Source organism: Mollisia scopiformis, assembly GCF_001500285.1.
Source record: "Mollisia scopiformis unplaced genomic scaffold LY89scaffold_40, whole genome shotgun sequence".
NCBI lineage: Eukaryota > Fungi > Ascomycota > Leotiomycetes > Helotiales > Mollisiaceae > Mollisia > Mollisia scopiformis.
The window spans coordinates 169913-183521 of NW_017263620.1; the positions used below are offsets into that span (position 1 = coordinate 169913).

The 13609-nt window shown below is 48.3% G+C and overlaps 6 protein-coding genes across 6 annotated transcripts; 2 read left to right on the top strand and 4 right to left on the bottom strand.

The window, feature by feature from the left end:
• Positions 1-104: 104 nt before the first annotated feature.
• Positions 105-1195, bottom strand: LY89DRAFT_692181 (uncharacterized protein). The gene has a single exon (XM_018216482.1). The coding sequence runs from the start codon at positions 1003-1005 to the stop codon at positions 313-315; it is 693 nt and encodes a 230-aa protein (XP_018061181.1). The 5' UTR covers positions 1006-1195; the 3' UTR covers positions 105-312.
• Positions 1196-1422: 227 nt separating this feature from the next.
• On the top strand, positions 1423-2775 carry LY89DRAFT_661410 (uncharacterized protein; the record flags this gene model as incomplete). Its single annotated transcript, XM_018212603.1, has 1 exon — positions 1423-2775. The coding sequence occupies one exon, from the start codon at positions 1423-1425 to the stop codon at positions 2773-2775; it is 1353 nt and encodes a 450-aa protein (XP_018061182.1).
• A 294-nt stretch (positions 2776-3069) lies between these two features.
• On the bottom strand, positions 3070-5450 carry LY89DRAFT_678409 (uncharacterized protein; the record flags this gene model as incomplete). The annotated part of the gene is made up of 6 exons (XM_018213741.1): positions 3070-3105; positions 3172-3606; positions 3664-4054; positions 4102-4527; positions 4574-5356; positions 5407-5450. The coding sequence occupies 6 exons, from the start codon at positions 5448-5450 to the stop codon at positions 3070-3072; spliced, it is 2115 nt and encodes a 704-aa protein (XP_018061183.1).
• A 308-nt stretch (positions 5451-5758) lies between these two features.
• On the top strand, positions 5759-7961 carry LY89DRAFT_661417 (MFS general substrate transporter). The gene is made up of 4 exons (XM_018212604.1): positions 5759-6185; positions 6246-6591; positions 6644-7469; positions 7528-7961. Exons 1-4 carry the CDS (start codon positions 6054-6056, stop codon positions 7904-7906), a joined length of 1683 nt encoding a protein of 560 aa, XP_018061184.1. The 5' UTR covers positions 5759-6053; the 3' UTR covers positions 7907-7961.
• Positions 7962-8012: 51 nt separating this feature from the next.
• LY89DRAFT_632234 (uncharacterized protein) lies at positions 8013-9473 on the bottom strand. The gene has a single exon (XM_018211300.1). The coding sequence runs from the start codon at positions 9435-9437 to the stop codon at positions 8400-8402; it is 1038 nt and encodes a 345-aa protein (XP_018061185.1). The 5' UTR covers positions 9438-9473; the 3' UTR covers positions 8013-8399.
• Positions 9474-9789: 316 nt separating this feature from the next.
• Positions 9790-12310, bottom strand: LY89DRAFT_398766 (uncharacterized protein). The gene is made up of 5 exons (XM_018207246.1): positions 12053-12310; positions 11877-11933; positions 11012-11823; positions 10291-10961; positions 9790-10240 (listed from the first exon to the last, which is right to left on the bottom strand). Exons 1-5 carry the CDS (start codon positions 12103-12105, stop codon positions 9854-9856), a joined length of 1980 nt encoding a protein of 659 aa, XP_018061186.1. The 5' UTR covers positions 12106-12310; the 3' UTR covers positions 9790-9853.
• Positions 12311-13609: the final 1299 nt, after the last annotated feature.

Below are 13609 nucleotides of genomic sequence, written 5' to 3' on the forward strand. Positions count from 1 at the left end.
AGACGCAACAATATCCGAGAACCAACATGGGTCACCAATCACCCAATTATCCACACCTGAAGGAGCTGTAAATCTTACTGGCAGATACTGGACCTCCCAAACATATTCACCCTTGAGAAGCTTCGTGTCACGACTCTCTCCTTACCCTGGTAAGGTCACGTGGGTTGGTATGGTGAATGAAGTAAGATAAGGCAATGATATAGTAGTTAGGAAAACTTAATCAAGTTGAGCACGGAGTTCCTCCCTAGTGAGTGACAACTCGCCGCTATATAGGACCTCCGTTTCCTGGATCGTAGTGGATCGCTCGATCCCCTATGATCCCCCATGATCCACCACGTGACCCAGGGCCCACCACAGGTCGAGATTCCCCGCTTGCCGAGCCCATGGTCCACTAGTCCCGTGATCGTAACACTTCGACCAAGAGTTTGTCTCCCCGCGTGAGGCGCCATGCAAGAAGGTATCTACCAGAACACTGGTTCTTGCATTGGCGGCTTTGATATCTTTCTTGCGAGTGATTTTGACTTCAGGATCCACAGCACTTTTGTAGTCAATGACCAAGTACAGATCTCTTTCTTCCAGAAATGCGTCCAACCGTTCCTTTGCGACTCTAGGTTCGTCCATTTGGAGTATTGACTCCAATCGGTGACGATTTATCTTGCAAGTGCGGATGTAACACGAACTTGCAGTGATTCGAGATGTATAGACATATTTTGGCTGAAATAGCGATCCATGTTTCCGGTCGACTTCCGTCATATCGCTCAGCTCTGAAAGTCCTGCTGCATAAGACGAAGGAAGGTCGTTCATCCCTACTCGACCAAGCCCTACTTGACCAAACCCTACCCGACCCATCTTGGAATTCGGTCTGCATATGCGAGTTTTGACTGGACTTTTCGTGTTCCGTACAAGGCTCCCAAGAGGAATATTGTCAACTTTGCATTGGAACTTTTCTTCTAGTCTCAGCATCAACTCAGTATCTGTGAACGGATGCTTGAGGCGGGAAAGCATGATGGACAAACAACGTTAATCCATATAATGCCGTCCAGCTGAGTTGGATCGATTGGTGAAGATCCAGTGACGATGGGGCTTCTACGCATAGAGAACGTTTTCGACGTGACCTCTAACGGTAGTCGGTACTTTTCGAGATGAGAGTCTTATCGTTGGCTCCTTGGTTGGCACGAGTGTGATTGAAAGAGAGGCGTAAGTAGGAATAGCTGGCTATCGAAAATTTCGGCTGATCGTAAGTTTGGCTCAGCCTGATCACAAGACGCAGCTGAAGTGATGAAAGTGGCGGTTCAATCTAAGGATTTGAATGGCTAGGTTCTACAATAGAATGAAACACACAAGCGAACCTCATAGAATAGTCATGATACTCGAAGAACATCTGTAAGAAGATCCATACCGTCGAAGCAAACAATTTTCACGATGGCGACTCGAAGAACACTACTGAGCCTTGCTAGCCTTGCTATGCTGATCTATCCTTCAGCCGAACATACTTTCAAACCCAATTGCTCTCTGCCCAACGAATCATCTTATCTGGTCCTTTCAGCTGATATTCGGGGCACGTTTGACATTCTATGGAGCTCGCTCTTCACGCTTTTGATATGTACATGGACTGTACAGCATCCAAATATCCCCCCACAAGGCTCACAAAATGGGTTCGACGTCGAATATGTACTTTCTAGCGCTTGGCGCAAAGCCAAATGGATGCTACTCACCCTCATCCTACCTGAATTCTTGGTTGGGAAAGCTCTGCAAGATAATGGTAGGGCTAAACGATCCATAATTAACCTGTCAGAGCTTGCCAATGTCTCGGGGATCGCTTGGTCTACAACACACGGCTTTTACGCCGATATGGGAGGCTTCGTACTGAAAGCCAGGCAGCAGCGTAATGGCGAAAACGTCCCTGCACCCATATTTCTCAATTGCGAGTCTTTGCAATTCGCCTTTATTGGCGATGGCAACCGTAGCTTAATCGAAAAAATTCCCCATATATCAAAAAAGGATATCCAGGACAAAAGCAAAGGGGATTTTTTTGTGAAAGCAACAGCAGTTGTTCAAGTGTGCTGGATGGTCGTACAGACTATTGTTCGAGGAGCGAAAGGCCTGGCCGTTTCTCAATTGGAAATCGCCGTACTGGCGTATTCTGCGTGTACTGTCATCACCTATTATTTATACTTGGATAAACCGCAAAATGTACAAGTACCAACATATGTGCTTCTCAAAAAGGAATTGGGAGGCGAAAAACTCACACCTGAACACCAGGAAGCGATCCGAGACTGCCGCCCACGTTCTTGGTTCACCGTGTCACTTCGGCTTTTCCGATATCAAGGTGCTGGGAAGGAGCGCAGGAACATTCTAGATCCAATCCCAAACGATGCTCGATACGACGATGTGAAGTCCGCGCTGTTTACCGCAAAATCTCTCTTCACTCGCATGGACGACGGATTTGTGATCGCGGGGCTAGTATTTGGCAGCCTCCATTGTGCAGCTTGGAACTTCGACTTTCCCACCCCGGTAGAACGACTGCTCTGGAGAATATGCAGCGTGATCACTGCTGGTACACTTCCATTGTACTATGGTGTTCTCCTTTACGATATCCACATCAAGTCACTAGCTATCCAGCGTCTCCCTTTGGTTACCATTGAGGTTGTTCTTGCTTTGGGATATGTCATGGCTAGGCTATTTCTCATCGTAGAAGTCTTTCGCTCGCTATTCTTCCTTCCACCTTCGGCCTTTATCACGACATGGTCATCCCAGGCACCCCATGTCACTTGATCAGCTACCAAAATGGCAAAGAGTTATGCATTCAGGAGACCTTTCATACACATTTGTCCAACGCTACCACATCCAAAAGCACCTTTACGCCATCAAGAAACTTCGAAGACTCATCAATATCCAGTCAGGCTGGAAAATCCCCACCTATCGATCCTATCCACCAAACTTCCATTCGCATTTCGAACCCGAATGCCATCGACGCCGTTGAATATTGAGTAAAGAACGCCACCACCTGGCGCAGATTGATCCTCCATATAAGTCAGCATCAGGGCGGTTACGAGAAGAGTTTGTCTTTCAGGCTAGGCGGAAAGATGAGCGCGCAAAAGGCGCCTACAGCGCACACAGCGCACACAGCGCAAAATGCGCAAAAAGTAGAGACTGCGGGGTAGAACTTACAAAATTCATATCATTCCACTCCCCACCGAAAAAGCTTGTTTCCTCCATTTGAACATGTGGTCTTTCATTGCCAACTCCCTCAGACACGCCTTCCATGTTCTCCCTCTCTGAACGAGACTCACTTTCTTCTGTATCACCCCAAGTTTTACCTTGCCTTGTCTTCGCCTGCCTGATCTTAAGCACAGCTTCAGCCCTAGCTTCTTCGAGTACAACACTGCACTTCTGAGCAAAGCTCTCCTTTGCCATAGTCGAGGAATTCTTGATCTGTTCTTGGCATTTTGATGCTGCTTCGAATTGGAGCATCCAGCGCGCGTGACGAGAGTTGATAGTCTCGGCCGAGGTGCTTGTCATACTTTCGAAGGGACAACTGGTGTAACGTCTAATGACGTGAAGGTAGAGAGCTACGATTGCAGTGTAAGCACAGTAGTGGGCGAACTATTGCATATTAGCTAATCATGTTACGGCATTGACGGTGAACGACGCGACACCTACCCAAGAAGCATTAAACGAAGACTCCACTTTGTGTAACGAGTCAATTGTCTTGACCACGTCCAGAGCGGCGTTCATACAATTATTCACATTCTCTTCGAGTTTTTCTAAAAGAACTGGAAGAGAGATGTCCAGATGGCTATCGAAAGTATCAAGTAGAAATGGTCTATGGAGAAGGATGAGGGCATGCGAGTACGAGAGACGCAGTGCCATGTTTTGACGCATGTATAACGGCGACAGGAGGGACGGGTCGAGATCGAGAAAGTGAGCGATTTCGCCACGCCACGTGCGGAGAGCAAGGTTCAACTGGCTAGCCGCAGCAAAGCGAACCTCCAATGGGTGTCTTTGGACACTATAAAGCTCACGCATGATTTGACTCATTATCTTGGAAAGTCTGGTGCGATCGTTAACATAGAATTCTTGCAGGATAGGAGCACACACTTTATCTGGTAGATTGCGCCTCGCATCGGAACTTGAGCTTCCTTGCTCGTTGTTTGTAGGAAGCCAGAAGACAAGTTCTCATCCTCAACCAGAAGAGGCAGCTCTTGATCAATATCTTCATCTTGAATTAATTGTGGGCGGCCTAGGGACGAGCTTAGATATTTATCCATAACGTAGGCTCCCCAGAAAACTCTTTTCTGCATTTCAATCTCCAGCAAGTCGCTTGTACTGGAAGGCCTTCGTTCTCTGTGGATACCGATGGCGTATATGAAGTTAACGACAGTACCAAAGATACTATAGCATTGATTAATTCGCGACCTCGAGAGTAGGTAGAGACATTGTAATAGTCGAGCTTGGAGAGTAGCAAGTCGGATCTCGCCTGTTTCCTTTGCCAGCTGGTTCTCTGCTGCCTGAAAGTAATAGAAGCTACAAGAAAGTCAATTGAGGTTCAAGGAGTAATTATGAGAAGTACCTGCTATTAGCATCCCACTCGCCGTACTCGTCACCCATGTATTCATACGTTAGAGCAAACAGCATCAGAACAACAGCACGGTGGCTGTTCTCTTCTGCACCTGTCCGCATATCACGAATATTGTTCAGTAGATCGACAGTCCATTTCTCCACTGTGGGGAAGTGCAGAATTCGATTGGTGGCGGAGACATAGTCAAAATACTTCCTGATAATTGCATGTGCTGTGTTCTGGGATGGGATAATGAGAAAGGTGGCGTCAATATCTGGAAGCGCGGGGTCTCCGTAGGCATAGACGGGATTTCTGTGGTGATAGTCACGCGTGTGGATATTGTGTTGGGTCCGATCATACAAAGATGTGGCAGATGAGTTGTTCGCAACTCTGTCTCTTAGACAAGGGGTGATATGGGAAGGTTGAGTGCTGGTGTTGGAAGTCCCTGAGGTTGAGTCTTGATGCTGGCGAGTAGGAATTGGCCGGCTTGAAGGAACTGACGGATACCCGAATGCGGTCTCCCCGTCATACTCCGAGTCCTCTTCCTCTGTGTCTAAACGTGCATCATCCTGTTCGTTACTACGCACGTGACTGTGATTCCTTCTGCCGGGCGATGGTCTCCAGACTTGTCTCCGCTTGTATCCAACTTCCTCAAGGAACTTTTCTTGCTCTTCCAATGGAGCCGATTGGACTTCTGGCACGGCTCCGCGGGTATAAGCAGCCTTAAACTCGCACGTTTTGTTGTTCTTGATACAATGTGCACATGGCTGCTTCCCAGTGCAGCGAATCTTTCTTCTGTTTCAGCTTAGCATTTCCGTACAATATGCAGGTCGGAATCCACCTACCTCTTGCAGGTATCACACGCACGTGATACTCGTTGCTTCTGCATTTTCGAGCGTTTCTTCACAGCCTTTACCCGGAAAGCTCAGCTTGTTGCTGCTTCACATGTCATGATAGCTTTCCGCACCTCGAGGAGGCAGTCGGACCATTGTTCTACATTTGAGAGAAGTGGAGATGGTGTTCTGTTGAGTCGGAGGGTTGAGAAGGATGACGGAAAAGCATTGACGGAAAAAGGTCGTAAGCGAGCGGAGATGGTTTACTCATCAGTCAGGCCGAGGCGACATCTTTTCCATTCATCAAGTCTTCTCCTTTAAGCTCTAACTTGCATCACAGTTTGAGTCTTCACGATAGTTGTCAATACGGTTCATAGTCAGAGAGAATGCCCGGGATATAGGTATTCTTCTAAAGGAATGAAGTCTTGCATGCTTTCTGAGACATGGAAAAGTTTCCGTTCTAATTACTGTACTTGCGATATCCGTCAACACCATTCCAAAGGACAAGAAATTGCGCCGTGTCCATTATTTATCATTTCGACGATTGGCATCTTAGTTTTCGTTGTTCGTTCAAATATGGCGGTCTTCACTAAATTTTACCATGTGCTCTTCGTGACTACCCCAAGGTTTGTCCTCCCGTCCTTCCACTTCATGCAGTCATGTCGAGCTCTTCCGAATCCCCTCTTGAGAAATTCAAGCCTGGCTGGCGTTTATCTGCTGCGTTCACCTCCATAGCAATAGTCAATCTCACCTGTGCTTTGGATGCGACTACCATCGCAGTTGCGCTTCCAGTGAGTCGCCTCCCTACTTCCACTCCTCGTCCCAAAGCTTATCATTGACCAAAACTACAGGCAATCTCCAAATCTCTCCATGGAACAGCCATCCAAGCCCTCTGGACGGGAACCTCCTTTCTCCTCGCATCCACAGTCTGGCAACCAAATTTCGTCGCATTCTCCGATGTATTCGGCAGACGTCCAGTCCTTCTGTTTGCTCTCACACTTTTCACTATAGGAGCTATCATGTGTGGGGTGTCCAAGAACTTCACAGTAATGCTCGCAGGACGAGTAGTGCAGGGAAGCGGGGTGGGAGGAATCATGACCTTGACTGAGGCTATTATCACCGATCTTGTTCCGTTGCGCGAAAGGGGAAATTATTTTGCTCTCATTAGTATTGTTTGGGCTATTGGGACTGTTGCCGGTATAGCTTTCTTCAAACTCCACATCGTTTCCTTCTGCTAAATTTGGCACAGGACCGCTAGTTGGTGGTGTTCTAGCGCAACATGGTGCTTGGAGATGGATTTTCTATCTCAACCTCCCTATTGTTGCCATCGGTTTTCTAGGCGTCATTCTCTTTCTTAGACTCTCCCTCAAAGAACGATCACTCACGCAGAAGCTCCTCGAAATCGATTACATAGGTTCCTTCATCTTCGTCTCATCAGCAACATCGTTCCTGATCCCACTATCCTGGGACGGGGTAATGTACCCCTGGTCGTCATGGCACACACTTACTCCCCTCCTCCTCGGCCTCTCCGGCCTAATCCTCTTCATATCCCACCAAATCTACCTCTCATCCCCATCTCGACCATCCGGACCCCGGAATACCCTCCTCCCAATGCAAATGTTCATGAACAGATCAACAGCACTCACCTACCTAATCACCTTCCTCCACGGCACCATCCTTTGGTCCATAGTATACTACATGCCCCTCTACTTCGAAGCAGCAAAATCATACACCCCCATCCAAGCCGGAATCGCCGCTCTCCCACAAACGCTAACTGTCGTCCCGTGCGCTGCGATCGTGGGTCTGATTGCGTCGAAAACCGGACGGTATCGCTGGTCTCTGTATACAGGCTTCGTGCTCACTACTCTCGGGTGCAGACTCTTGTATCTCCTCGATGTGAAGACCAGTATCGTGGAATGGGTGTTCCTGCTCTTGATCAGTGGTGTGGGAATTGGACTTTTGTTCCCGGGCATGAATCTCAGTATCCAAGCTAGTGTTCCGCCGAAAGATATCGCGATTGCGGCTGGGTTGTTTACTTTCTTTCGAGCAGCGGGGCAGAGTGTTGGGGTTGCTATGTAAGAAGTTCCTTATCCATTCCCCTCTGGGTTCTTAACTGACAGAAACGTACGATAGAGGAGGAACTATCTTCCAAAATCGGATATCTTCCATCCTTGCACCTTATCCATCGCTATCCACCACATCTCTCGACGCACTGACTCTCATAAGCACGATTCGGAGTCTTCCCTCTGATGCACCTGAGACGTTGGTGCTGAAACATGCGTTTGCTGATGCGATTAAGACGATCTGGGCTGTGATGTGCGGGATTGCTGGGTTAGCTTTGATTGCTAGTTTGGGTGTGAGGGGGTATGAATTGGATCAGGCGTTGAGTGGGGAGCAGGGATTTGTTGATGGTGTGAGAAGTGATGAGATTGTGGAGGCAGGTAGAGTTGAGGATGCTGAATGGGTGGTTCCTGAGGGCCTTGTTGGGACTGATGAAAAAGCTGGGATATAGAGTTGTTGAGATAGGCGCATGTGAATAGAAATGAAAGATGTAGATGAATAGATTGGAATATTTATAATTGAATACGTAGACCGAAGTGGGAACACTGATAAACTCTGCTCTGTATTATAAAAAGAAATAGACCTTTCTTGAAGAGGCTGAATTTCGTCAACAAAGTGAGAACTTGAAAGATATAATTACAATTGTTTTTGTAGCACTGTTCCAAGTCGGGAAAACGTCGATTGCGGGGTAAATTACCCCGCACTGCCAAAAGATGCTTGCGTAGCCACAGCTACAAAGAAAAATTGATTCCTATCATCTCGTGGCGCAACTTTACTTTGAAATTGGACTTGATATTTTCTCTCCGAAAACCTCGAAAGCAAAGCTAGCATATGTAGGCGTCAACATAGAGCAGAAAAAGTAGCGCATTTGCAACGAGCCCAAGACTGAGACTTTCAATGAGATGAGACTCGTTGGCAATGTGAAGATGGCTTCGACTCCAACTTCACGGCCCCGTATTAACCTCATCCTCTCCCCTTCTGACCCTTAAATTCTCTTCCTCCTTCCTCTCCCTCTCCCTCCTCTCCTTCCCCCTCGCCCAAGCCTTCACAAACTCCACATCCCTCAAATGCTGACTAGCCGGCATATACCTCCACTCCCCCACCTCAGCATTCCACCCCCGATTCGGACAATACGCCTCCAGCATATAAAAATTATCCCTATGAAACGGGAAATCCAGACTCGGCGGTCCACTCCTCCTCAAAAACGCATCAGTGCCCGCCTCCACATCGCTGATCTCCATCCTAAACCTCCTTCTCTTGTTACCTGCGTTGTTCCCGTGTCGCTTGATGGATTTGGTTGTCGATGATAGGTGTTCTTGCAAGATGCGCGCGTACCAGAGTGGGTTCTCCAGGGCCTTTTCCACCTTGGTGGAGTGCGAGAGGATGAGGGTGCGGTTCCAGCGGGGGTGTTTGCCCCGGGGGATCATGGGGATTGGTTCTCCGTTCTCGAGATTCGTTTGCCAGTGTGCGAAGTCGATTATTACGCAGAGGTTGTTCCAGGCTAGGATACAGGTGAGACAGGTGCAGATTTTCTTGGGATCAGGTGGTTGAATGTGTTGGTACGGCTTCTTGTGGATGTGTAAATGCTTGATCTGTCTTTCTTCGTCTAATAAGGCTGGATGGGCTTCCGCTTCCACGTTGGAGAGAAGGATGGGAAGGGGAAAGCATTGCGTTAAGATTGAATAACGTCTTGAGATGACGGAGCTAGCGATACGAGATTTTTCTTCGAGGATGAACGAGTGCAGGCCGCGGTTTACACGTGAGAGAGTGATAATATCACTGGGCCGAAGATAGCTCAAGATAGAGAGAATGAGTTCTGAAGGAAGATCCCAAAGGGTTGCGGTCTGTCTTGAGGTGGCGGCTTTGAGATGACGTTTCTTTTGCCGGCGTTCTGTGCGTTTTGAACGCAGGGCGAGAGGAGCCGTGGTATCAATTAGAGGCTCTTCAGGTTCGGGATTAGAGTCCTCTTTATGGGCTGGCATTTCGTGAAGAGATTCGCTGGTTGAGAGAGTGTTGGATGAGGTATGATTATGAGGTTAAGAAAAAGTTGCAGCTTGTGCGGGTTTAGCGGGGTTAATAACTTCACGTGATCGGGTGGAAGGTCAGGGCATCGCTTCAGGCTGTGACCGCTGTATAATTAGTGGTCTTGGGAATAGTTCCAGGGCACCGATCGCCGCGGCAACTTTTTAACGCTGTTATCATCTTCTTTCACATTCTCCAAAGTTTTCAGAGTACGCCATAGTATTATCATAAATTTCATTAAAAGATAGAAAGTGGTATAGTATCCAGAATCCAGTGGACGGGTATATCTAAAAGAAAAGTCTCCGTCCCAATCATGCAATCAACCATTTCAATCCAAGTCCCTGAAAATTTCCTCCTCCACCTTTGAACCCATTTTCTAGATCTTCTCGTTGATCTGTTCTCCGTCTTGCACATCATTCTGGTTTTCAATTTGGACATCACTTCCACTTCCATTGCCATTGATGCCATTCTTCTTCTCTGCTCTGACTCTATCAGCCTCGTACATAGCCTCGATTCTATCTTGGTCGTTGCTGCTGGTATCGAAGTGATATAATGGCTCGAGAACAGTGTTGGGGCGGCGGAGGATGTAGCGGTTGATGAAGTAGGGAAGAGCTTGGGTGATTTGGTAGCGCATGTGAGTGCGGGTTGGGACAGCGAAGATGTAATCCAATTCTTCGAGGGTACGTTGTTTGGTTTCTGGTACCCAGAGGAAGATCATGATCAGAGCAACGATATTAGTTCCAGCATAGAAACCGAAGACACCCTAATTGAATTATTAGTGATTGGCAGGGAATGAGAGGAGAGGGGACGTACGGTAGGAGTCATGGCCGCAAGCATGAGCGGCAAGAAGAGAGTCAAGACACAGGCCCAGAACAAGCAAGTTGCGACAGCCCAGCCCATACCGACCTCACGATGAGACAGAGGGAAGACTTCAGCTGAGTAGGCGAACGGAACTGGTCCTTCACCGGGGGAGTAGAACATGGCGAAGATGTAGATGAACATGGCGACCAATGCCAAATGAGCAGTGATTTTTGTACTGATCAAAGCACAGAGGCCAGCTGCGAGCAGCGACCAAGCCATATTCGGGAAAGTGAAGAGGAGAAGTGCTCGTCGTCCAAACGTGTCAATAGTCCATAAGGCTGGGAAAGCAAAGAGGAAGTTGATGAGACCAAATCCCCACGATGCCCAAAGAGCCTGGTAGTCTGTGAATCCAGAGTTCTCGAAGATGGTGGAGGAATAGAAGGCAATAATGTTGATACCGCACATCTGTTGTGCAATCATGACTGTGAATGATGCTAACGTTGCTCGTCGAACACGAGGAATGGTAAAGAGTTGGATGAAACGCGTGACATAGTTGCTCTTGCCGATGATCTCCTTCTCAATTTCAAGCTGGCAATGGATATAGTAGAGATCTCGTGCAGCTTGAAGTGGGCTATTTCGGAGCCTGAGGAGGGAGTTGAAAGCTTGTTGATATTTGTTTTTCTCTGCCATATTGTAAGTGTGAGATCATAATTTTGGGGAAAAGATTTCTTACTCATGCACCATCTGGGTGATTCTGGGCACATAAAAATGAACAGGATCAGTGGGATTGCGGGAATCATGGCAGAACCAAGTTGCAGTCTCCAAGCAATCTTTCCTACATGTGCCACAGCCAAGTTCGCGCAGAAGCCTAAGAAGATACCAAAAGCAGTCCACAATTGCCAGGACATGACCAAAGCTCCTCTGATAGAAGCTGGACTGTTCTCTGCAGCGTAAATCGGTACAGTTGAACCTTTAGCACCCATACCGAATCCGAGCAGGAGACGACAGATGAAGAGTTGAACCCAAGTTTGAGTGAAAGCCGAGCCGATCACAGGGACGAAACAGAAGATGGCAGCGATGAAGATAGTTCCTCGACGACCAAGGTAGAAGTTCAAGGGATCAGAGAGCCAGCAACCAACGAAAGCCGAGCCAATATAAGGAGCAGAGTTGACAAGACCGACGAGTAGAGTATCGTGGTTTGATTCGGTACCGATACCAAAGTATTTTGGAAAAGACAAATTGGCTCCGTTCGAACCAGTTTGATCCCATCCTTGTACAGCTGCTCCAATGGAGCAGGTAAATATTGTGACATATAAAGCCGTTGGCTGGCGCCATTTGTGTAGAACTTCGTTCCGGAGGTCATCAACTTCTGTTGGTGTCAATGCGTGGGTGCCGGTGATATCTTCATAGTTTTGGGGATCGCTAGCAACGAGAGCGCCTTTTTGAAGGAGTGGCAGGGAGTCCATGAGACCTTTCTCTTGCGCAAATTCTTCGACATCTTTAAGGAGCGTCGCATGGGGAATGCCGGCCAATGGATTTCGGATCCTGCATTTTGTTAGCAGATTCAGAGAGAAGAGCTCATTGGGTTTGTGGCTTACTTGGCTTCTGCATTGGAATTCAAGTTAATGTGACCAGTATTGTAGCGTCCATGCTCACTGGGGAAATGTCAGCACTGTAAGAGAATCCCTGGCGTATCCGTGTTCAAAGTAAATCGACGCAAGTTCGGGCATTTTTCTTCTGAACGAGATCTGATGCGATACGACGGAAAACATACTGATGAGAAGGATCAGACTCCGTATGAGTGCCAATTGACTTTGGCTCAGCCATTTTGAAGTTGTCGCGTGGGTAAGTGAGTGAGGATCAAGCTTCAGGTACGGGAGACAAGAAATTGGCGGGGAGCTTCTTTCTTATCGTCGAGCTTGGTTTCTCTCCCAATTGCTTATGTTGAGGGACAGGAAGCTCGGAATGCAGATCAAGCTTCTGAGCTGGGGGATGGCAAGATTATATGGTTCTTCTTGGTCTGACCTGGGGCATACTTCCAAAGCATGGTTGGCGAGGTCGATCTTTTCCCATCTTCTTTCCCCTCACTTCACCCTCACCTCCAGCATCCCCAGTCCCCACAATTCTGCCAGCTCCATGGCTCTAACACTCCATCGTCGCCCCATTCTCCAATGGTCTCTTGCGCCCAGTATCCGCTAGAAGTCCACACTTTTCCAGGCAACAATTTTTGTACCCTGTCACGTTTCTCCGCCTTGACGGGTTGAGCTGTTGATTGAAGGTTCGCAACTGCATCCTACCAGACGCCAGCGTCTGCTTGGATCGATCGTGGTCCATCTCTTCCTTGTCAGGTGCAGCATGAGCGGGAGCGGCTTAGCCAAATGCGGCAGGTATCTGCAAATGCCGTGAGACTCGCGCGGTACCAAGACGCTACGAGGAAGGGCAGAAGGGCATCCTTCACTTGCTGATGTGGGACCGAACTTCTTAGAGGGCATCCTGATGCGAATGAAAAGGTCAGAACGCTGTGGAGAAGCTGTCAGAGAGCTTGATCGGCCGACCTAGTGCTTTCAATTGACCTGCTCGGTGCCGCCAGACCATTGATCGTCGGGATCCCTCAAAGAGTTAGTCTCAAGGCGAACCATCATTGGGCTATTTTGCAGTTTCCTCTCTGTGGGGATTTGACGGCGTCTTTGAGTGCCTCGAAGGCACAGATTAGGAGGATAGACCTCGTTGCCACGCCCAATTGACTTTTCTGGCTCCCGTCTATGGGCGGAAATTGGCGGATACTCGGAACCTGGGGGGTCAATCAAAACTCTAGACCCATGGTCGCTGGATCAGAGGGAAGAACGCCCCCAAAAACGCCTCTGAACGCCTCAAGAATACACAAAAGACGCCCGATGCAAGCCACTTACAGCCTCAAAAGGAGAATTAAATGGTTGCCTTAGAGACCTCAGCACTATCTTTCAAACTTGCAGAACGCTGCAGAAAATGACTCGCGACAAACGTTGAGGTTGTCCAGATCATGCGGCAACATTCCACTTTTCCCCCAGGTCAGCAAATTTGTGGCGTTGTGGAGTAAGACGACAAAAACCGTGGAGGAAGCAGTGTTCCGGGGATGCCCCAGAGAAGTCTCCGCTGCCCAGCCTTGGCGGTGTGACCGTTTCATTTACTGAGATAAGGAACCGGCTCCGACAAGGGCAGATTTTCCTCTCGGTTTTCATGGGTTTGGTTGTTGTCGTGCATGATGTGTGGTGCGATGACCGCATCTGATGCATGTTACTTGCTCGGGCGTGCCGACTGGAGGGTAGATTTGCAGCGTGTGTGTCAGGGTAAG

What these genes read in the sequence shown, in the direction of transcription:
- LY89DRAFT_661417 (XM_018212604.1), top strand. Translation starts at nt 6,054, where the DNA reads ATGTCGAGCTCTTCCGAATCCCCTCTTGAGAAATTCAAGCCTGGCTGG. An exon ending in CCATCGCAGTTGCGCTTCCA is followed by an intron (nt 6,186 to 6,245) that starts GTGAGTCGCCTC and finishes CCAAAACTACAG; the next exon opens with GCAATCTCCAAATCTCTCCA. An exon ending in CAGAGTGTTGGGGTTGCTAT is followed by an intron (nt 7,470 to 7,527) that starts GTAAGAAGTTCC and finishes AACGTACGATAG; the next exon opens with AGGAGGAACTATCTTCCAAA.
- LY89DRAFT_692181 (XM_018216482.1), bottom strand. Translation starts at nt 1,005, where the DNA reads ATGCTTTCCCGCCTCAAGCATCCGTTCACAGATACTGAGTTGATGCTG.
- LY89DRAFT_398766 (XM_018207246.1), bottom strand. Translation starts at nt 12,105, where the DNA reads ATGGCTGAGCCAAAGTCAATTGGCACTCATACGGAGTCTGATCCTTCT. An exon ending in ATCACCCAGATGGTGCATGA is followed by an intron (nt 10,962 to 11,011) that starts GTAAGAAATCTT and finishes ACAATATGGCAG; the next exon opens with AGAAAAACAAATATCAACAA. An exon ending in TTGCGGCCATGACTCCTACC is followed by an intron (nt 10,241 to 10,290) that starts GTACGTCCCCTC and finishes TAATTCAATTAG; the next exon opens with GGTGTCTTCGGTTTCTATGC.
- LY89DRAFT_632234 (XM_018211300.1), bottom strand. Translation starts at nt 9,437, where the DNA reads ATGCCAGCCCATAAAGAGGACTCTAATCCCGAACCTGAAGAGCCTCTA.